The sequence below is a fragment of the Lynx canadensis genome, chromosome D3, assembly GCF_007474595.2.
Source record: "Lynx canadensis isolate LIC74 chromosome D3, mLynCan4.pri.v2, whole genome shotgun sequence".
In the NCBI taxonomy this organism is placed as follows: Eukaryota; Metazoa; Chordata; class Mammalia; order Carnivora; family Felidae; genus Lynx; species Lynx canadensis.
Window position 1 is genome coordinate 84,067,413 of NC_044314.2, and position 23,245 is coordinate 84,090,657.

General features: G+C 42.5%; 1 protein-coding gene across 1 annotated transcript in view; it reads left to right on the forward strand.

The window, feature by feature from the left end:
* Positions 1-3,700: 3,700 nt before the first annotated feature.
* Positions 3,701-23,245, forward strand: part of NAA25 (N-alpha-acetyltransferase 25, NatB auxiliary subunit) — a 78,903-nt gene continuing 59,358 nt past the window's right edge. The window contains exons 1-4 of the mRNA XM_030292219.2: positions 3,701-3,772; positions 17,004-17,089; positions 18,049-18,187; positions 21,474-21,592. Of these exons, the coding sequence (XP_030148079.1) occupies positions 3,715-3,772; positions 17,004-17,089; positions 18,049-18,187; positions 21,474-21,592 (402 nt within the window). The 5' untranslated portion in view covers positions 3,701-3,714. The remainder of the gene's footprint in view (positions 3,773-17,003; positions 17,090-18,048; positions 18,188-21,473; positions 21,593-23,245) is intronic.

Below are 23,245 nucleotides of genomic sequence, written 5' to 3' on the forward strand. Positions count from 1 at the left end.
AGAATCTGAAACAGACTCCAGGCTCTGAGCTGTCCGCACAGAGCCCGATGCGGGGCTCGAACTCACGGACCGCGAGATCATGACCTGAGCCGAAGTCGGCCGCTTAACCGACTGAGCCACCCAGGCGCCCCTCATTTTAAAATGAAGATCAAAATGATACCTATTCCACCAGTTTCTAAGACTGAAATGAGAAGATACATGTGAAAGAGCTTAGCACAGTCTCTGCAACATAAGTGCTCAATAAATTCACACTATTATTATTGTTACTATTATCATTAGGTTTTTTTTCTAGGCATGTATATTTAAATTTTAATAGCAATCGTCATGGGGTGCCTGGGTGGTTTATTCGGTTCAGCATCCAACTTCGGCTCAGGTCATGACTCGAGGTTCATGAGTTCAAGCCCCACAAGGTGCTTGTCGCTGTCAGTGCAGAGCTCGCTTCAGATGCTCTGTTAACCACCCCCTCCCCCCCACCCCAGCTTACACTCTCTCAAAAAGAAATAAACATTAAAAAAAAATAAATTTAATAGCAATTGTTAACTTGCTGTTATGGTGGATTCTAGAGACTTTTGAGGGGCACCTGTGGGTTGTCAGTAAAGTGTGTGGCTATTGATCTCAGGGTTTTTTTTAATTGAATTTTATTTTATTTTTTAAAAATTTTTAGTGTTTATTTATTTTTGAGAGAGAGAGAGAGAGACAGAGTGAGCCAAGAAGGGGCAAAGAGAGAGAGGGAGACAAAGAATCCGAATTAGGCTCCAGGCTCTGAGCTGTCAGCCCAGAGCCCGACACAGGGCTCGAATCCACGAACCATGAGATCATGACCGGAGCCAAAGTCTGGTGCTTAACCGACTGAGCCACCCAGGCATCCCTGGATCTCAGGGTTTTAAGTTCGAGCCCCACACTGGGTATACAGTTTACTTAAAAATAAAATCTTTCAGGGGCGCCTGGGTGGCGCAGTCGGTTAAGCGTCCGACTTCAGCCAGGTCATGATCTCGCGGTCTGTGAGTTCGAGCCCCGCATCGGGCTCTGGGCTGATGGCTCAGAGCCTGGAGCCTGTTTCCGATGCTGTGTCTCCCTCTCTCTCTGCCCCTCCCCCGTTCATGCTCTGTCTCTCTCTGTCCCAAAAATAAATAAACATTGACAAAAAAAAAATTTAAAAAAAAAAAATAAAATCTTTCAAAAAAAAAAGTAAATAATGACTTTTGTTCTATATCCTTTAATTGGTATTTTTCAAAGAGTGGTCCTCAGATTGAATTAGAACCTCTGGGAGTAGAATCCAGGAAATGTTTATCAAGTTCCCCAAGGGATTCTGATATGCACTGAAGTTGAAGAATCATTTTCTTGGACACTAAAAAGCCCAGAAAGGGAGAGGGAAGGAACACCAGTAGAAGGGGTCAACCCCAGCTGTAGTGCAGGGGCTGACTCTACTCAGAAAGACCTGAGTTTGAATCATAGTGACTAGTGTGGCATTAGGTTATGACCCTAATGAGCTTGGCACACCTAAGTGGCTCCCTCCCTCTCCCACTCCAATTTTTTTTTTTTTTTTTTTTTTTTTTTTTTTTTTTAATTTTTTTTTTTTTTTTTTTTTTTTTTAAATTTTTTTTTTTCAACGTTTATTTATTTTTGGGACAGACAGAGACAGAGCATGAACAGGGGAGGGGCAGAGAGAGAGGGAGACACAGAATCGGAAACAGGCTCCAGGCTCCGAGCCATCAGCCCAGAGCCTGACGCGGGGCTCGAACTCCCGGACCGCGAGATGGTGACCTGGCTGAAGTCGGACGCTTAACCGACTGCGCCACCCAGGCGCCCCTTAAATTTTTTTTTTCAACGTTTATTTATTTTTGGGACAGAGAGAGACAGAGCATGAACAGGGGAGGGGCAGAGAGAGAGGGAGACACAGAATCGGAAACAGGCTCCAGGCTCCGAGCCATCAGCCCAGAGCCTGACGCGGGGCTCGAACTCACGGACCGCGAGATCGTGACCTGGCTGAAGTCGGACGCTTAACCGACTGCGCCACCCAGGCGCCCCACCCACTCCAAGTCTTTAAAAAAAAATTTTTTTTTAACGTTTATTCACTTTTGAGAGAGAGAGAGAGAGCACAAGTGGGGGTAGGGCAGAGAGAGAGACACAGAATCCGAAGCAGGCTCCAGGCTCTGAACTGTCAGCACAGAGCCCAACGCGGGGCTGGAACTCTTGACGGTGAGATCATGACCTGAGCTGAAGTTGGACACTTAACAGACTGAGCCACCCAGGTGCCCCCCACTCCAAGGCTTTTAAATATTTATTTATTTTTGAGAGAGAGAGAGAGAGAGAGAGAGAGAGAGAGAGAATGGGGAAGGGCCAGAAAGAAAGGGAGAAAATCCCAAGCAGGCTCTGCTCTGTCAATGCAGAGTTGGATGTGGGGCTCGAACCCATGGACCATGGGATCATGACCCCAGCTGAAATCAAGAGTTGGTTGCTCAAGGGGTGCCTGGGTCACTCAGTCAGTTAAGCGTCTGACTCTTGATTTCAGCTTGGGTCATGATCTCACAGACTGTGGGTTCCAGGCAGCATCAGGTTCTGTGCTGACAGTGTGGAACCTGCTTGAGTCTCTATGTCTCTCTGCCCCTCTCCTCTCTATCTCAAAATAAATAAATAAACTTAAAAAAAAAATTGGTCGCTCAACCAACTGAGCCACCGAGGAGACCCTCCCGCTCCCAGTCTTTGACAATTGTCACTTTTTCAGCTAGGCTTTCCCTGACCACATTATACACATAAAAAAAATTGTCTCCCACTTCCACTCCCCAGTCCCTGTTTTTTCTCAGACTCATTCATCACCACCTAATATACTATTTTATTTGTGACTCTTCCACTACAAGTAAAGCTCCATGAAATCTTTGTCTATTTACTGATGTAGCTTCCGTGCCTAAAACAGAAGGTGGCACATAATAGGCAGTCAGTAACTATGTATTGTATGATTTGAATTACTGTTTCCCTCCAGTTTTATTAAGGTGCAATTGACAAACCGATTGGTTTAGTATTAATCTAGGACGCTTCTTAGCTGGCTGAGCCCCAGGCGAGGGATGAAGGGATCTCGAACTTCTCAGGCAGATTTTTACTGTTGATAAGCCCCCTCCCTTTTTTTTTTTTTTTTTTTTTTTTAAATCAGCTCGGTGCCCTACGTGGGTCTTGAACTCCCAATCCCACCCCCTCGCCCCAGATCAAGAGTCGCATGCTCTACCGGACTGAGCCAGCCAGGCGCCCCTGATCACCCCCTTCCCCTACTGTCCCCTGGGTCACTCACCCAGAGGAGTTCCGGGTTCCCCAACAATTACTCAGACAAGTCTAACTGTTCCTCCTTCGGGTACAGAGGATAAATACGACAAGCAGGAGCGGTCGAGCCCCAACTTTGATCAACAGTTTTCCTCTCCTTTCCTCGCTACTCAGTACTTGACTCGGAAGGGATTTCAATACCAATAGCTGCTTCTTCCAGCCAGGTTGATTCCATCAGCACAATTGAGAGAAGTTTCCTATAAAAGACAGCACTGCGGTACCCACAGGGATCCGCGGGTGGGGGATAGGGGGTGGGGGTGGGGCTTCCCTTTCGGCGCAGGCGCCTTTTGTCGCAGCTCCGCGACTATCGCGATAGAAGAGCGAGATCGGCGCTGGCCCTTTAACAGCCCCTTCCCGGGGGCCTGCCCCACGCGTGCGCACTGCGGTTCTGCGCTTGTCATCATGGCGACGCGGGGCCATGTGCAGGACCCTAACGACAGGCGCCTCCGGCCCATTTACGGTGAGTGCCTGGGGCCAGCCCGGTAGTTGGCCGGACGCATCGAGGGCTGTTGAGGCCGGGGCAAAGGTCCAGGAGGGGCGCGGAGGGGGCGGGCGCGGAGCTGTAGGGCGCTGGGGACGGACCGCGCGGGCCTCTAGGCCGCAGCCACGGGCCTCGCGTAGGCGCCGGCCGGGCCTTCCTAAGCCGTACGGTGGCAGCGGCGTGGTCCAGACGGCGGCAGGTCAGCGGAGATGGCCCGGCATGCAGGCTCTGTGAGGGACTTACTCTCACAGAGACCTGCGCTGCCCGTAGGCTGCGTTGTGCCAAGGAAGACCCAAGATCTCAGGTGGATCCCGAGCCAGGTGGAAGCTGGCTCCGGCGTGAGGGTGCGACGTTCTGCTTGAGGGAAAATTCCTCACTAAAGACTTTTTACTTACGGGAAGCGGGCTTAGGGGGTTGTGACTAGCGGTGCTCGATGCACATGGAGAAACAGGTCCAACGAGGGGAAGGGGCTGGCGCAAGGTCACCCCGATCGAGCCTGGAGCAGGCCCGGCTTCGATGTTCCCTATCCAGAGCTCCTTGGTGGAGAAACAGCTGCTCTGGGCGCACGTGGGAGGCAGCGGCGGGGCTTAGGGAGGGGTCTTGGGCCCAAAATAACGGTGAGAAGACTGTGATAACTCATGTCAGAGGGGCATGCAGGGCTGCTGCAGGGCTTTTCCTTTCTGCAGCTTCTCTGGTTTTCTCTGCAGCTTGCCTTCTGCTTGCTAAGTGGTTCCCCCTCCATTAACGCTTACCTCAGCCCCGCAGGCTTGCAGACCTTGAAGTCATTCTGATACCCCGGTTGGGAAAAATCGACAGATTTGAGTCAGGGGAAATGCCTTTTCAGTAACCGAGTTGTTCTGTAATTGGACAGTGGCCCTTTTTGCAGCTCTTCTCATAGATGGCTGGTCTCAGTTAATGGTGAGGAAGGCTTCAAGGTCAGTGGTATTGCCAAACTAGACCTCGCGTCTATAGTGTAGATGTTAACTAAATGGAGGTTTCTCCCCATGGCTGAGATCATTCAAGGTTTTTCGGGGAGGGGGCAACTTTATTTCTGGCACAGTTGGTCCTGCTTTTATAATTTGTATGCTGCTTTACTCTCACATCTCATTTGCTTCTAGCAACAATCCTGTGAGATGGGAAATAATAGCTGATGTGTATAGACGGGTAATTATGTCATTCTCTGTCATTGGCCCTTCATATGGGTTATCTCATTTAATTTGTACACATTCTTATGAGGTGGGTAGTTTTTTCCAGTCCCACAATGCCCCTCCCCCCTTTTCCCCACAGATGAGGAAGATGGGGCATTGTTGATGTGTAATTATTTGCCTAAGGTTATTCAGGTCACATTTGATGGAGCTAGGATCTGAACTCCTGTGGGCTGTCCTAGGCTCACTCTCTTAACCACTGCTAGAAGGTACCTCACTTTGAGCTGAAGACACTGACTTGCCAAAAGTCACACAGGTGGCGAGTGGCAGAGATAGGACTCTGTTTGCAACAATTTCCCGTTGGTGCATGTTATCATACCCTCTGGTATATGTATATTCATTTAGAGGGCAGGGTTGAAATGAGGTGATTGAAGATAGGAACTGAGTCCAGGCAGGGCTCACAATTTCTGGCTTATTAAAACTCTATGCAGCAGCAGCTGCCTGTGGACTTTTTTTTTTTTTTTTAAGTTTATTTATTTATTTTTGAGAGAGGAGAGAGAGAATCCCAAGCAGGCTCTGGACCATTAGCACAGAGCCCGAAACGTAGGGCTCAGACTCAAATCATGAGATCATGACCTGAGCCGAAGTCAAGAGTTGGATGCTCAACCTGACTGAGCCACCCAGGCGCCCCAGACTTTTTTTTTTTTTTTTAAAGTTTTGTTTATTTATTTAAATAATCTCTACACCCATCATGGGGCTCAAATTCACAACCCCAAGATCAAGAATCACATGCTCTTCCTACTTAACTGTCAGCACCCTCCCCCCTCCCCACCTCCCACCTTTAAACTAAAAAAGATTCAGTACTTTTAAAAATAATTGGATTTCAAAAATTGTTGTTGAGGCCCAAAGAAAATGCTTTTGGTGTCCCATAAGTTATTTAGAAATAACAGTGTTTTGAACTACCCAGTAAGATAAACCATGTCCATTTCGCGTTGCTAACCATTAGGATATGTTAACCAGAAGTGACAGGTCATATTTTCCAAACTGAAGCTGGAATTATGTAGCTTTTGTTATAGTTACATGGGAGAGGATTAGAAGAAGCTTTCTTTAAGAATTCCAGAGCAGTTGGGGCGCCTGGGTGGCTCAATCGGTTGAGCGTCTGACTTTGGCTCAGGTCACGATCTCACTGTTTGTGAGTTCGAGCCCCACCATCGGGCTCTGTGCTGACAGCTCAGCCTGGAACCTGATTCTGTGTCTTCCCCTTTCTCTGCCCTTCCCCTGCTCGCATGCTCTCTCTCTCTCTCAAAAATAAACATTAAACAAAATTAAAAAAAAAAAAAAAGAATTCCAAAGCAATTAATATAAACTGGCAGGAATAGGAAAAGAGAGGTTACCAACTGTCCCTTGTCTTCAGCACTTTTGACTTTTGACTTCCAGACTTTGGACAGCCCCTGCTTTTGTGTTTAAATATATTAGTCCCTAACCACTCTTGTTCCTTGAATTCAGAGGTTTATTAGATGGTAAATGAAAAGCTTATGCTTGATAGGTAGTGTTTGTCCATCAGTCAGAAATTCAACAACTGTCAGGATTAATTGAGTGCTTATTTGTATGCTAACTGTCCTATTAGGTAGTAAGATTATTGTAATTATAGTGGTAAACTAAAGGTCAGAGATTAACTTGCTCAGAGTCGCAGTTATTAAGTTGCAGATCTGGGATTTGAACATAGGCATTGTCACTGAGAGCCCAGTTCTTCACTGAGTTCAGAATTAGCAGCATCACTATCTTTGTATAGCACTATTTATACTGCCAATGTTTTAGCATTTTACAACTGTTGGAAACTTGCCTGTGACCTCAGCTCTTGCTGAATACGGTTTAGGGTAAAAGTGGACAGGGCTGTATGGGTGATTAACTGTGAAATTGTGGTCAGTTGAGATGTGGGTTAAAATTATATTTTCAGTGTCTAGGTTTGGAATAAGTTTTCAGAAATTTCATTAGTTGAAACATCTTCAGAGTGCATCTCATTACTCATAAATTGGTAAGTTTAGGTATTGTATTTTTGGTGTTTGAAAACCACCCCTGACCTTACTAGAGCACCTATTTCATTCGTTTTTCTTTTGCTAAAATTACTCTCCTGTGCTGTGTGGTTTTTCACAGATTTTGTATTCTCATGTGACTTAGTGAGCCCCAGTGCTTTCTTGTACCATTATTATTAATTTTAAACTGTTTTTAGTGGTTAGGGGAACAAGTGGGGTGGAAGTGATGGTCATGTATGGCACGTCATAAATTTGTGTAGAAATCAGGAATTAAACTAGGTCAGCAATTGCAAAACAGGGAAGTTTCAAAGAAAAAAAGTTTCCCATATCCTTTGAATGCACATACACATTTATATTTACTTTCCGGGTGCAGTATCTTTTGTTCTAATCTGTCCTACTGGCTTCCAGTCTTGCTGTAGTCTGGATCAGGTATAATATACTTCCTAGCTGTGTTTCCTGAATGATAATCACTTCTTTGGTGAGTTACCATGTTTCCCTTTGGTGCCTGGCCAACTCCAGGTAATTATTCTGCTGTAGTTCATTAGTAAATGCTCCTGAGTCCTCAGTCGAATGTGGTATTTATTCTGAATCTTCTGTTGGGCATTGTTAGCTCGCGAGTTGTGTCCTGTTTTCCCCCAGGAATGGCAAGGCATCTTGGGGACTGAAGACCATCTTGCCTTTTTGTAGAAGAGTCACTTGGCACAACCTCTTTTCTTCTGTTTGGAAATTATTATGACCATTTAAAAAGCTCTGACTTAGATCTCTACATTCTAAAAGGATTTAATTTCATTTAATTTAATTAATTCATGGGGCGCCTGGGTGGCTCAGTCGGTTGGGCGTCTGATTTCGGCTCAGGTCATGATCTCGCGGTGTGTGAGTTCAAGCCCTGCGTCGGGCTCTGTGCTGACAGGTCAGAGCCTGGAGCCTGCTTTGGATTCTGTCTCCCATTCTCTCTGCCCCTCCCCCACTCATGCTCTGTCTCTCTCACTCTCAAAAATGAATAAATGTTAAAAAAAATTAAATATTAAAAAAATTTTAATTAATTCATTTTCTTAAATATTTATTTTTGAGAGAGAGAGAGTGAGAGTATGCGTGCAGGCAAGTGGGGGAGGGGCAGAGAGAGGGGGGAACAGAGGATCTGAAGTGGGCTCTGTGCTGACATGGGGCTCCAACTTGGGAATCTCGAGATTATGACCTGAGCTGAAGTCAGATGCTCAACTGACTGAGCCAGCCAGATGCCCCTCTAAAAGCATTTTAGACCTAAAGATTTTAATGCACAGGGGCTCTCAGGTGGCTCGGTTGGTTAAACAACTGATTCTTGATTTTGGCTATCAGCACAGAGCCCACTTGGGATTCTCTCTGCACCCCTCTCCTTTTCATGTGCTCTCTCTCTCTCAAAATAAACAAACATGAAAAAATTTTAATGCGCAGAAAATTCTTTTTTTTTTTTTTTTTTTTTTAGCATTTATGTATTTTTGAGAAGAGGTGGGAGAGGGGCAGAGAGAGAGACAGAGAGACACAGAATTGGAAGCAGGCTCCAGGCTCTGAGCTGTCCGCACAGAGACTGACATGGGGGCTCGAACCTGCGAACCATGAGATCATGACCTGAGCTGAAGTCAGACACTTAACTGATGAGCCACCCAGGCTCCCCTGCACAGAAAATTCTTAAAAGAATACATAGAGTAGAACATAGAGCATAGGGCAAGATTTATAGACTAATGCTTTTCATGTTATGCTCTTATGAACTATTTGGATTTTTTTTTTTTTTTTTTTTTTTACCATCACTTGCACAATTTTTGTTATTTAAAAAATTAGTTGAGGGGCGCCTGGGTGGCGCAGTCGGTTAAGCGTCCGACTTCAGCCAGGTCACGATCTCGCGGTCCGTGAGTTCGAGCCCCGCGTCAGGCTATGGGCTGATGGCTCGGAGCCTGGAGCCTGTTTCCGATTCTGTGTCTCCCTCTCTCTGTCCCTCCCCCGTTCATGCTCTGTCTCTCTCTGTCCCAAAAATAAATAAACGTTAAAAAAAAAAAAAAATTAAAAAAAAAAATTAGTTGAGGGGTGCCTGGGTGACTCAGTCGGTTAAGCATCTGACTCTGGATTTTGGTTCAGGTCTCATGGTTCATAGGTTTGAGCGCCACATCAGGCTCCATGTTAGTGGTGTGCAGCAAGATTTTGCAAAAACTTTGAATAGAATGAAGCCATCGCTAATACTTGGTTCTTTGAACTTCCTGTTGTGGTCACTTTGCATGCATATATCTCTCATTTCCCTGATACATTACCTCAATTTCTAGAAGATTGTCTTTTTCTCCGTGTCCCCCCCCCCCCCCCGCCCCATGCAGTTTGTTAATTTATGTATTCCTTTCTTCATTCAGCTTATTTATTGAGAGCCCAGTATGTGCTAGGCACAATGTAGATTCGGGGAGTGAGTGAGTACCAAATAGCACAGCATAGACATGGTTTCAGCTTTCAAGAAGCTTGTGGTTTCAACAGTTTTGTTTTTTTTTTCAACAGAGTTTTAAAAGATAATGTTACACATAATCAATACATTTGTGTTAAGGGCTTTGAAGGAACAATATAGGTTCCCATGAGTGCATACAAATGTGCATCTCAGCCGTTGGGGACAAGACAAGAACAGGTTCTCTGTGGAAGTGACATTTTAAGAAGAGTAGAGGTTAGTCAGGCAGTGAGTGTGTAAAAAGGAGCTTGTTCCACTTGAGGACCTAAGAAAAGGCTTGCATGGTCGCAGTGTAGAGATTGGTGAGATGAGGCTACATGGGTAGACAAACTCAGCATTGTAAGCTATTTTAAGAATTTTGAAGTTTGTGGTTCTCCTGGGTGGCTCAGTCGGTTAAGCATCTGACTTCAGGTCGTGATCTTGCGGTTTGGGAGTTTGAGCCCCGTGTTGAGCTCTGTGCTGACAGCTCAGAGCCTGAAGTCTGCTTCGGAATCTATGACTGCCCCTCTCTCTGCCCCTCTCCTGCTCATGCTCTGTCTCTCTGTCTCTCAAAAAATAAATAAGTGTTAAAAAATAAAAAAAAAGAATTTTGAAATTTGTTTTAAAGACAGAAGCACCAAAGAGATTAACCAGGAGAGTGGGGTGATCAGGCTTGCATTTTAAAAGGATAGTCCCCCCACCTTTTTTTAATTAGGTAGGGTCCACACCCAGCCTGAGACTTGAACTCATGACCCTGGGATCAAGAATCACATGCTCTACCAACTGAGCCAGGCAGATGCCCCTAAAAAGATTGGGAGAAATAGGCTAAAAGTGGGGGGGGGGGGGCAAATGTAGACTGTGAGGTAATCAGGAGCTATTATTCATTTTTATTTATTTTTTAAAATTTAAGTTTATTTTGAGAGAGAGAGAAAGCACGAGTCAGGGAGGGGCAGAGAGAGAGGGAGAGAGAATCCCAAGCAGGCCCCATGTTGTTAGTGCAGAGCCCGATGTGGGGCTCTAACTTCTGAGCTGTGAGATCATGACCTGAGCTGAAGTCAGACGCTTAACTGACTGAGCCACCCAGGCACCTGCATCGTTCATTTTTAAATTTAACCTTTCCTGCAGTCTTGCACTTAGTACATATTTAACAAAAGTTTGTTGACTCAAAGAATGTTTCACCTACAATTTGTACTCTTGGTAAAAGCAAGTCTTCTATCCTAAAACATTTAGGATTTTAAGCAAAGGACATTGTAATTAATTAATTATTTTATTAATGTTTATTTCTGAGAGAGAGAGAGAGAGAGAGAGAGACAGAGCATGAGTGGGGGAGGGGCAGAGAGAGAGGGAGAGAATCTGAAGCAGGCTCCAGGCTGTGAACCGTCAGCACAGAGCCTGATTCGGGGCTCAAACCCATGGACTGCGAGATCATGATCTGAGCTGAAGTTAGGCGCTTAACCAACTGAGCCACCCAGGTGCCCCCAAGGACATTGTAATTTAAAGGTGGGGCTATGTTTAGGTGCCTTGAGTGACTCAGTTGGTTATCCGACTCTTGGTTCTGGTTCAGGTCATGATCTGGTTCATGGGATCGAGGCCCACATTGGGCTCACGCTGACAGTGTGGAGCTTACTTGGGATTCTGTCTTACCTCTCTTACCTCTCCCCACTCGTGCTTGCACTTTCTCTCTCAAAATAAATAAACTGAAGAAAAAACGATGGAGTTATGTCGTATTCAGTCTTTTTTTCTAAATTGGAGCAATATCTTTGATAGTCTTTTTGATAGTCTCTTGCCAATGATTTGACTCATTGTTTCCCAAATTTGTTCCATTTTTCTACCCCATTTGATGATTCCAGCTCTATTATAGTATTATCTATACTATTACGTATTTAATAGTTTTTTCTAAGTTGATTTTTAACTTAAAGTTATTAAAAAAATTTTTTTAACATTTATTTATTTTTGAGAGACAGAGCAAGACAGAGCACAAGCAGAAGGACAGAGAGAGTGGGAGACAGAATGTGAAGCAGGCTCCAGGCTCTGAGCTGTCAGCACAGAGCCCGAGGCGGAGCTCAAACTCACAGACCTCTATCTAGATCATGACCTGAGCTGAAGTCAGAGGCTTAACTGACTGAGCCACCCAGGCGCCCCTAACTTAAAGTTATTTAAAAATAATGTATATCGTTATCCTTAATGGAGGACCTGTTGCTTGTGCTGAGAAAAAAAAGCCACAAAATAAGTAAGGTGAAAACAGTACAATGGTGTTGGAGTCTTTACTAGATTCTGATACTTTTGTGAAACTCTGAGTTTGAGGTCTTTCCTTCGTCATTAAAAAACATTAGAAAGTATTAAAGAAGTGGGGTTCTTGGCGGCCTCAGTTGGTGGAGATGTGACTCTTGATCTTAGGGTTGTGAGTTCAAGCCCCATATTAGGTGTAGAGGTTACTTGAAAATCTTAAAAAAAAATACTAAAGAAGTGACAGGCTAACACTGAACTGAGACGGTCTCCTTAATATAAGGGAAACATTGGAACAGGTCTGGTTTCTCACTGCGTCATCTAGTGCTGACTGCAAGGGCAGCTTAAAAAACGTGTCACTGAGGATGGCACCCATTCTTTGAAAACTTTGCTTTCATTTATGCATCATTATCTTATTGTTTCCTAGGCCTGATTTGTAAATGGCTGATTTTGGCTTAACTCTTATTATTTTTTAAAATTTTTATTATTTTTTAGTGCTTATTTACTTTTGAGAGAGACAGAGACAGAATGCGAGTGAGTTAGGGGCAGAGAGAGGGAGATACAGATCTGAAGCAGGATCCAGGCTCCGAGCTGTCAGCCCAGAGCCCGATGTGGGGCTCAAACCCATGAAATGTGAGATAACCTGAGCTGAAGTCGGCTGCTCAACCGACTGAGCCACCCAGGCGCCCCGGCTTAACTCCTATTATTATAGGAACAACACCAGTCCTCGAGGTCAAAAACCACAGTTACCCTTGAGTAAATTTTAAAACAACTTACTAAAAAGACAGACTTAGGATATCATATTTATTGGCGTGTTAGCTCCAAGGGCTAAATAATTTATATTCCAGAGTTAGTAATGTAGAATGAAAATAGACTTTTCCCACCTCACCATCCAGGAAGGGGGAGTCTGACAGCAGACTGGCTGAATGTAGAGGAGTGTCTTAGTTAAAACTTTTGGGTGCAAAGAGCAGAAGAAACTCATTGACACAAGCTCAAGGAAGAGGTTGCTATAAGTCCTGGTGGGATCTTAGAGTAGGAATGTAGTGTTCAGGGGCTGATGGAAACTGGAGAGCTGTCAGGATCTAAGGCTTTTTTTCCAGATATTCATCTTTATTTTTATCTGTGTATGTTTATTTTCAGCTTGGTTCTTCAGACTAGTTTTTTCCTCCTTACTCATCAGTTTACCCAGGGCCCAACATGTTGGCTTGGCCCACACCAAGATGTGACCTCTTCCTGCAAGCTTAAGTTAATCAGCACTGCCCTGCTCCCAATCTTTTGATAAAGTGACATTTTAAATTCTTTTATAAAAGTTATGTAAATGAAGAGGCAAGAGATAACTCCTTTTCTTCACTCTCCATCAACCACTTTGCATCCCCTAAGGCTCCTTCAAAATGGAAATTGTGACTGGTAATGTCAGACTCAGAATATTTATTGCCTTCCAAATGAGGTTTCTCTATAGCTTTCTGACTCTGGCTTTGTGACTCAGTGGTGCAGTTATAGATTACCAGGGAGAAACCTGAGTTACCCTTTGGTTAAATATCCACCTCATTTGGTGTAGTTATGAGCTCTAGATATGGTCATCTAATCATCGCCCTGCAGCAGAGGTAGTGGAAATCATTTCCAGAGAAGCGGGCATGGGCAGGTAGGGACTGAGGGAAAAGTTGAATACCCTTCTAGTCCCGAATTCTGGTCTCATCCATTTATGGGCCGATCCTCAGACCTGGGGTCTCATCAAGGATTTTTTATTTTTTAATATTTATTTATTTTTTGGACAGTGCAAGCAGGGGAGGGGCAGAGAGAGGGGGACAGAGGATCCGAAGTGGGCTCTGCCCTGACAGGCTGACAGCAGCGAGCCTGATACGGGGCTCGAAAACCTCTAGATCCTGACCTGAGCTGACGTTGGATGCTCAACCTACTGAGCACCCAGGTGCCCCTCATCAAGGACATTTAATTACTGTTGGAGAAGGCTTCAGGGCATGCCCTATGAACCTAGAGTCTTGCAGGAACGAGTCAGAAGTGATTTGGAACTGACTCAGAAAGAGATCAGCATCAAGTTTTTAGGAAGAGAAAGTGTCCTTTACTGAGCTGAAATGTCTCTTGTCAGGTATTCTGTGAGGACAAATGGTGGCATATTGGCTGAGCTATTTAAGAAAACTGGTGTTAGATATTTGGGTATTCAGGCCAAGATTGTATGCATTTATTTATTTATTTAGTTAGTTAGTTCTTTAGTCTCTCCATCTGAGTGTTTGATCAGAGGCCTGAAAGTTTTTGATCTTCCTTTCTAGATTCCCTGCAGAGTAAAGCTGCTTCTTCTTTTTTTAAGTGTATTTATTTTGAGAGGGAGAGAGCACACGATCAGGGGAGGGGCAGAGAGGAGGAGAGAGAGAATCCCAAGCAGCTATCAGCGTGGAGCCCATTGCGGGGTTCGAACTCACGAACTGTGAGATCATAACCTGAGCCGAAACCAAGAGTTGGACGCCCAACCAACTGAGCCACCCATGTGCCCCCAGAGTATAAAGCTTCTTAATTTTTTCACCTAAGCATTCTTTTTTTTTTTAAATTTTTTTTTTTCAACGTTTATTTATTTTTGGGACAGAGAGATACAGAGCATGAAGGGGGGAGGGGCAGAGAGAGAGGGAGACACAGCATTGGAAACAGGCTCCAGGCTCCGAGCCATCAGCCCAGAGCCTGATGCGGGGCTCGAACTCCCGGACCGCGAGATCGTGACCTGGCTGAAGTCGGACGCTTAACCGACTGCGCCACCCAGGCGCCCCATCACCTAAGCATTCTTGGTGCTCATCAGTGTTACATGGATTGAAGAAGGTCTGAAGAGAAGAAACTCGTGTTCATGTGACTGTTTTCAGTTTTAGTAAAGTATTCATTGGAGAAAAATTGAATTTATTAGGTAAAATGATAGTCTATTTCTGTTACTTGGGAAACTCTGGGCCACCAGGGCCATAGATTATTTTGAGTTGTTTATGCTTTCTTTGTCCCTATGCTGATTTGGGACCTTGATGGACAGAGAGGTACTATTAGAGGTAGTAGATTGCGAACTGGCCTCTGTTCAGTCATCTTTCTATATTTAGAATTGACAGCTACCACCCTGTTTCCCACTTGTAACACTTCTCACTTTCCTTTTATATACATATATACACACACACACGCGCACACATTTTATTAATATGCTATATTTGTTAGAGCAGTTTTAGGGTTGTAGAAAAATGAGTGAAAAAGTAGAGTTCCTATATATCCCCACACTCCCACCTCTACCCCCAGTTTCCCCTGTTGTTAATGTCTTGATTCAGTGTGGTACTTTGTTTCAGTTGCTGAGCCAATATGATAGTTTATTATTCTTTTTTAAAGTTTATTTATTCTGAGAGAGAAAGAGTGCAAGCAGGGAGGAGCAGAGAGACGGAGAGACAGAATTGCAAGCAGGCTCTGCCCTGTCAGTGCAGAGCCCAATGCAGGGCTCAAACTTAGGAACTGTGAGATCATGACCTGAGCTGAGATGAAGTGTCAGACGCTTAACTGACTGAACTATCCAGGTGCCCCAATATATTGGATAGTTTATTTTTAACTAATGTTTATGGTTTTCTAATTTACATTAGGGTTCATTCTTTGTGTCGTACCTTCTGTGGGTTTTGACGAAAGTATGATGACCTATATCCATCATTATGGTATCATATAGAATGGTTTCCCTGCCTTAAAAATCCCCTGTGCTCCACCCATTCATCTCTCCCCCAGCCTCTGGCAACCATTGATTGTTTCACTGTCTCTATAATTTTTGCCTTCTTTAGAATGCCTTATAGTTGGAATCATATAGTATGTAGCCTTGTCAGATTGGCTTCTTTTTTTTTTTAATTTTTTTTCAAGTTTTATTTATTTTTGAGAGAGAGAGGGAGACACAGAATCTGAAGCAGGCTCCAGGCTGTGAGCTGTCAGCACAGAGCCCGATGCAGGGCTTGAACTCACAGACTGTGAGACCATGACCTGAGCTGAAGTCAGACGCTTAACCAATGAAGCCACCCAGGCGCCCCTCAGATTGGCTTCTTTCACTTAGCAATATGCATTTTGAAGATCCTTCTTGTTTTTTTGTGCCTTGATAGCTCATTTCTTTTTTTTTTTTTTTTTCCAACGTTTATTTATTTTGGGGACAGAGAGAGACAGAGCATGAACGGGGGAGGGGCAGAGAGAGAGGGAGACACAGAATCGGAAACAGGCTCCAGGCTCTGAGCCATCAGCCCAGAGCCCGACGCGGGGCTCGAACTCACGGACCGCGAGATCGTGACCTGACTGAAGTCGGACGCTTAACTGACTGCGCCACCCAGGCGCCCCTATAGCTCATTTCTTTTTATTGCTGGATAATATTCCATTGTATGGATGTACCACATTTTGATTATCCGTTGGCCCATTGAAGGACATCTTGGCTGCTTCCAAGGCTTGGTAGTTATGAATAAAGCTGCCATAAACATTTGTGTGCAGGCTTTTGTGTGGAGGTAAGTTTTCAGCTTATTTGGGTAGAGACCAAGGAGCACGATTGCTGGATCTTAAGGCAGAGTGGTATGTTTAGTGTGTGAAGAACCTGGCAAACTGTTTTCAAGGTGTGTGTACCATTTACATTCCCAGTAGTACTGGGTGAGGGGCACTGATGCTCCATGTACTCACCAGCATTTGATCCATAATTTATTTTGAGTTATCTGTGCCTCATCTGCTCCTACCCTGATTTGGGACCTTGATGAGCAAAGAGGGACTTGGTGTAGTAGTAGTAGTAGGTTGTGAACTGGCTTGTGTTTAAGTCATCTTTCTGTATTTAGAATTGACAGCTACCTCCATTTCCCATTTATGACACTTCTTTTCTTTTCATTTTGTTTTATTTTTTTATATGTTTTTAAATGTTTATTTATTTTTGAGAGAGACAGAGAGAGACAGACAGACAGACACTCACATACCCACACAGATCTGAAGCAGGCTCCAGGCTCTGAGCTGTCAGCACAGAGCCAGACATGGGGCTTGAACTCCTGAGACGTGAGATAATGACCTGAGCCAAAGTCACATGCTAAACCAATTGAGCCATTCAGGCACCTCTCATTTTCTTTTAGATCTTAATCTTGAAATTAATCTTTGCTTTTGTTAGACTTTTGCATAATAATTGATTCCTATTTTTACTTAACTCAATTTTTATAACAGGTCTGAGAGATGACTATAGGAATATAAGATTGTATTCTGGATCATCCTAACCATTTAGAGTTAAAATTAGCACCATGATGTTTTTGATACTGAATTAAAATACCTTATGAAACATCTGATGACAGCCTATGCATTTTTCCTATCTTTTGAAGGAATATAATAACTATCGTAATTTGTTTTCGTAGATTATCTTGATAATGGTAATAATAAAATGGCAATTCAGCAAGCAGATAAATTGTTGAAGAAACATAAGGATCTTCATTGTGCTAAGGTAAATTCATTTGCCCTTGACTTACATATTTGGTAGATTATATATTGTAATCTTAAAAAGAAAAAGGTGTTTAATCCCTTTAGTGACTCTGTTCAGGGTTTGTCCCCACCCCCCACCCCCCAGGGTATTTTTTTTTTAAAGATTTTATTTTATTATTATTTTTTGTTTGTTTTTGAGAGACTGTGAGCAGGGGAGGGGCAGAGAGAGAGGCAGACAGAATCTAAAGCAGACTCTGTGCTGTCAGTGCAAAGCCCGATGTGGGGCTTGACCCCATGAATGGGGAGATCGTGACCTGAGCTGATGTTAATTAATTAATTTTTAAAAAAATGTTTCTTCAGTTTTGAGGGAGACAGAGGGAGGGAGGGAGAGAGGATGAGTGGGGGAAGGGCAGAGAGAAAGGGGGACAGAGGATCAGAAGCAAGCCAGCAAGTAGGCTCTGAGCTGACAGCAGTGAACCTGACGTGGGACTTGAACTCATGAACTGTGAGATCATGACCTGAGTGGAAGTTGGATGCTCAGCCGACTGAGCCACCCGCTGCCCCTCAAGATTTAATTTTTAAGTAATGTCTATACCTAACATGGGGCTTGAACTCACAGCCCTGAGGTCAAGAGTCATATGCTCTACTGACTAAGCCAGCTGGGCTCCCCTTGAAGACATTTGTTTTTCTGATTACTTACATGCCATAAATAGTATTTAATTACAAGCTAGCTGTTTATTTCTTTGGATATAGCTAACTTAATTGTACTATTTTGACAGACTTTTTTTTAAACAGTGTCGTTACATCTTAATATGAAACTAGGAAAGAATCTTGATTTGTTGATATTTTTGGTAAAATATGGTTTACTTGATTAGACCTAGGCATGCCTTACAACTTATGTTGTGTTTTTGAATTCACCTTGTTTTGTTCATATTTTCTTTTCTGTCCTTTTAAAATTAATTTGTCTTTCTTTTGTATCAGGTTTTAAAGGCAATTGGTTTACAGAGAACTGGAAAGCAAGAGGAAGCCTTCACCTTGGCACAGGAGGTGGCGGCCCTTGAACCCACAGATGACAACTCGCTGCAGGCACTGACTATTCTCTATCGGGAGATGCATCGACGTATGTTTCTCGTTTTCATTGTTTTATTACTTTCATTATTTTTTTAATGTCTTATTTATTTTGAGAGAGAGAGCAAGCTGGGGAGGGGCAGAGAAAGAAGGGGACAGAGGATCCAAAGTAGGCTCTGTGTTGACAGCAGCGAGCCCAATGTGGGGCTTAAACTCACGAACTGTGAGATCACAACCTGAGCCGAAGTTGGATGCTCAGCTGACTGAGCCACCCGAGTTCCCCTTCTTTTTCATTGTTTTTAAACCTGAGCTTAAGGTTTTGGTTACTTCTTAAATTTTTTTTAATGTTTATTTATTTTTGAGACCGAGAGAGAGAGAGAGAGAAAATGCACATGCGAGAGCTGGGGAGAGGCAGAGAGAGGGAGACACAGAATCTAAAGCAGTCTCTAGGCTCTGAGCTGTCAGCACAGATCCTGACTCGGGGTTCAAATCCAAGAGCTGTGAGATCATGACTTGAGCTGAAGTTAGATGGTTAACCGACTGAGCCATGAGGCACCCTGAGTTTTTGGTTATTTCTGATTGAGTTCTTTATTTTTCTGTTTTACTGATCACTCACGAGTTGAGTGGATGGCAATAGGTAAAATAATGCATTAACCATGATTTACAAAGACTGTAGGCAAAAAGGATATTTAATTTTATTTTTTTAAACATTTATTTATTTTTGAGAGAGAGCAAGGGGGGAGTGGGGCAGAGGATCCAAAGTGGGCTCCAAGCTGACAGCAGCAAGCCTGATGTGGGCTTGAACTCCTGAACCGTGAGATCATGACCTGAGCTGAAGTCTGATGCTCAACCAACTGGCCCACCCAGATGCCCTGGCAGAAAAGATATTTTGCATGTATTAGGATCCTTGAATCGGAATGAGGACTTGAGGTCAGTTTGTGGCATTTTGACTTATTAAATGGAAGAGTTACCCTTTTTTACTATTTGATATGGAAAATTTCAAACATAAATAAAACCAGAATAGCATAATAAGTCCCATTGTACTCCTTACCCACATTTAGCAGTCATTGTCACATGGCCAATTTTATCTATATCCCATCCCCCTCCCAGATTATTTGTAAGCCTATTCTAGATAGTCTACCATTTCACCTGTAAAGTTTCTCATTGTTGATTTCTCAGATCTTTTACTATGTAATAATACATATCTTCCATAATACATATTATAGAAGTACGTATTTTTGATGTGGAATAATGAACATTCATGGACCTACCAACCAGCTTAATAGTAAGATGCTTCCTGTGTGTTCTTCATCAGTCTTACTTCTTTTTTACCTTCCAAGATGTATTGGCTTTCCTGAATATATTTTATTGTCTTGCTTTTAAAAACATCTTTATCACATTTGTCTAAGTAATATTTTGTCAATTTCTTACTTTATTATTATTTATTATAACTTAGTTAATAAGTTACTTATTAATAGAAGTTATTATATTGATATAATTGTTAACGTAGTAATACCATATTAATTAGAACTTAATATAAATGTATTCATACTATGTATGTTCTGTGAGTTGCATGTTTCATCTAATATATACGTATTTTTACTTCATTCATTTTTACTATCACAAAACATTTTTCTCGGGGACTGCAGTCTAGAAGTAGAGATACTAAGTCCTAGGGTGTGTGTATGTTCAGCTTAAAGATGAAGAAAAATAACGTCACCTTGTTTTCCAAATTTACTCTCCTAATACCAGTGTATAAGAGTTCCAAGTTGTTCCACATCCTTGTTAACACTTGCTATTGTTAGACTTTAAAAGTTTTGCCATCAGGGGCACCTGGGCGGCTCAGTTGGTTGACCGTCCGACTTTGGCTCAGATCATGATCTCAAAGTTCACGAATTCAAGCCCCGCATCTCACTGTGTGCTGACAGCTTAGAGCCTGGAGCCTGCTTTGGATTCTGTGTCTGCCTCTCTCCCTCTCTGCCCCCATTGCCTTGTTAATGCTGTCTCTGTCTCTCTCTCTCTCAAAAGTAAACGTTAAAAAAAAAATTAAAAGTTTTGCCATCAAATCATCATGTTGTAGACCTTAAAATATAGTTTTTATTCATCAGTTACTCCTCAGTAAAGCTGGAAAAAATGAAATTTTTGCCAACCTAGTGGGCAGAAAATGTGACGTTTTAGTTTTGTTTTTCATTTTTATAAAAGATAAAACTTAAGAGTTGAGGTATTGTATTTGATTATAGGGATTATGTTGATTTAGAGATATGGATTCTCTCCCAGTGTTTTTAAAAAATCATTTATCTCACAAATATTGTTGAATTTTTTTTAATGTTTATTTGAGAGAGAGAGAGAGAGAGAGAGAGAGAGAGAGAGAGAGAATGAGCGGAGGAGGGGCAGAGAGAGAGGGAGACAAAATCTGAAGTAGGCTCCAGGCTCTGAGCTGTTAGCACAGAGCCTGATGCAGGGCTTGAACTCACAGACTGCGAGATCATGACCTGAGCCGAAGTCGGACGCTCAACCGACTGAGCCACCCAGGCATCCCTGGTTGAATGTTTTTCTATGAGAAGTATTATATCAGAAGCAAAGATTAAAGATGCTCTCTCTGCCCTTGTGTTACTCACAGTCTATAAGGGGAAATTCATGGGTGCCTGGCTGGCTCAGTTGGTACAGCATATGGCTCTTGATCTCAGGGTCATGAGTTCAAGCCCCATGTTGGGCATAGAGCTCAGTTAAAATAAAGGGAAATTGGTCAATAAACTGTATACTACATTGTATGTTAATAAATGTTATAAGAGACTTACTACAAAGATTTAAAGATGGCAGAGGGGAGCAGTAATCAAACTGAGTAGAGGAGCACGGATGGTGCTCAGGGAAGGATTACATTTGAACTTGCACAATTCCTTGTAGAGAGGATTACATTTGAGTTGGGTTTTGGATGATGTTCATTGAATAGAAAAGAGAGGAAAGGTGAATTCAGGCACAGGGAGCAGAGTAAAGGCATGGAGGTATGATAGAGCACAGGGAGTCTAGTGGAACTACAAATAGTTTGGTGTGGCTAGAACATAAAGTGCTGGGGGAAAGAATTAGGAAGGAGAGAGAGGCTAGATTGTGGAGGGTCTTGTATATTGTAAGTGTGTTAGGGGAGGCCTGAGCTATTCCGTGCTTCATTGAATAATGCCTAACCAAGAGAAGAGTAATGATCGGATGAGGCAAAACAAGTACTTTCTTCTTCCTTAATGGTAGGAGACATCGTATCCTCCAAAGGGGGGAGAAGTTAAATGCTGTTAAGATTTAAGATATTCTTCAATAATTAAAGACTATCTTATTTCTCTTTATTCTAGCGGAGTTAGTTACAAAACTTTATGAGGCAGCTGTGAAGAAAGTTCCCAATAGTGAGGAGTATCACTCTCACCTCTTCATGGCTTATGCCAGAGTGGGCGAATACAAGAAAATGCAACAGGTAACTTTATCCTGGGTTGTGGGATTTGCTATTAGAGACTAAAATTTCTTTAAATGTGATTTAGTTGTAGGAGTGTGTGGGTGCATGTGTGTGTTTGCATATGTGTGTAATACTGAATCTATGTATTTGTGTGTGGAGATCAGGCATGTGTTTTCTTTGTATGTTTTAAGGATGAACTGTTATTCAAGTTCTTTAAGCATTTTCTTAGGGGAAATCTGATTGTTCTTTTGTGGCCTGATAGCATTTTTTATTCTGGTACGTTGGCTTCAGATTGTCCCACTGCATGAAATTGCTGTTATATTTTCAGAAAATGGGCAGAAATCCCGGAATAAAAAATGAACAGACTATAGAAAGGCAAACTTTAATGTTTACATTTAGGGGCATCTGGCTGGCTCAGTCGGTAGAGCCTGTGACTCTTGATCTTTGGGTTGTGATTTTGAGCCCCATGTTCCTTATAGAGATTACTTAAAAATAAAATCTTAAAGAAAAAGAAAGTTTACATCTAATTTATAAATTTAATTTTCTTTGTAGCCTGCTGAAATTTTTAAATTCACCTGGGAAAAATCCCCACTGTTTGTAATAGTTGTCTTTTCTACAAAAGGCAGCTTATTTGCCACTTGATACATTTTAGATGTTCCTTGTAGACATATGAAGAAGCCTCATGTGGATACATTTGGACTAGTGGGTGGGTAAAGTCAGCATCCCAGAGGAATGAAACTGTTAAGCCCATAGACGGTTATGATGTCAAGCTAGTATTTATTTTAGAAATGTTTTGTTTGTGGGTACAATTTCTTCTGAAAACAAAGCTTTCTTACCTGGGTCTTTGTCTTACTCTTTACTTGAAGTATCAGACTATAACAATGGATGAGTTAGGGAGGGTGGAAGATCCTATATTAAAATAAATCCTTTCTCCATAAAATTAATCTTCGTATTTGCTTATATGCAAGTTTTTAAATTGGAAAAATTTTATTCCCCAGATACAATTCTTTGAAGAAGTTTTATTTACTGATGGAGTTTATTCTCAGGAAAAATATTCAGATATTGTAATTTTTCTTTTAATGTAAAGTGGGCATATATTTTAAAATTGGCAACTGACATACATATATATATACACACACACATGTACACATACGTATATATATGTATACACATATGTGTATATATGTATATGTACATAATATATATGTTTAGTATTTTTATTTCTAGGATTATGTTTAAAGTATATTAAATATTAATGGTAAAATGCAACATCCCACTCCTGTCAAATAGTACTGTATGTCTTTATTTGTTGACATAGAAAGATGTTCCTAATATATGTTAATGGGTAAAAAGTTGTAAAATGGCCTTCCCCTCTACTCCCTTCACATCTATGGTTCCTTAAAGGATATATCTGTAAGGTTATGTAACCAAAATGTTACCAGGCAGGATACAGGCCTATGGATACTTTTCTCTCTGTTAATTTCTTTCTTTTTTTTTTTTTAAGTTTTTATTATTCTGAGAGAGCGTGTGAGCAGGGGAGGGGCAGAGAGAGAGGGAGAGAGGGACTCCCAAGCAGGCTCTGCGCCATCCACACAGAGCCTGATGTGGGGCTCGAACTCAAGAACCGTGGGATCATGGCTTGAGCTGAAACCAAGAGCCAGACTCTCAACTGAG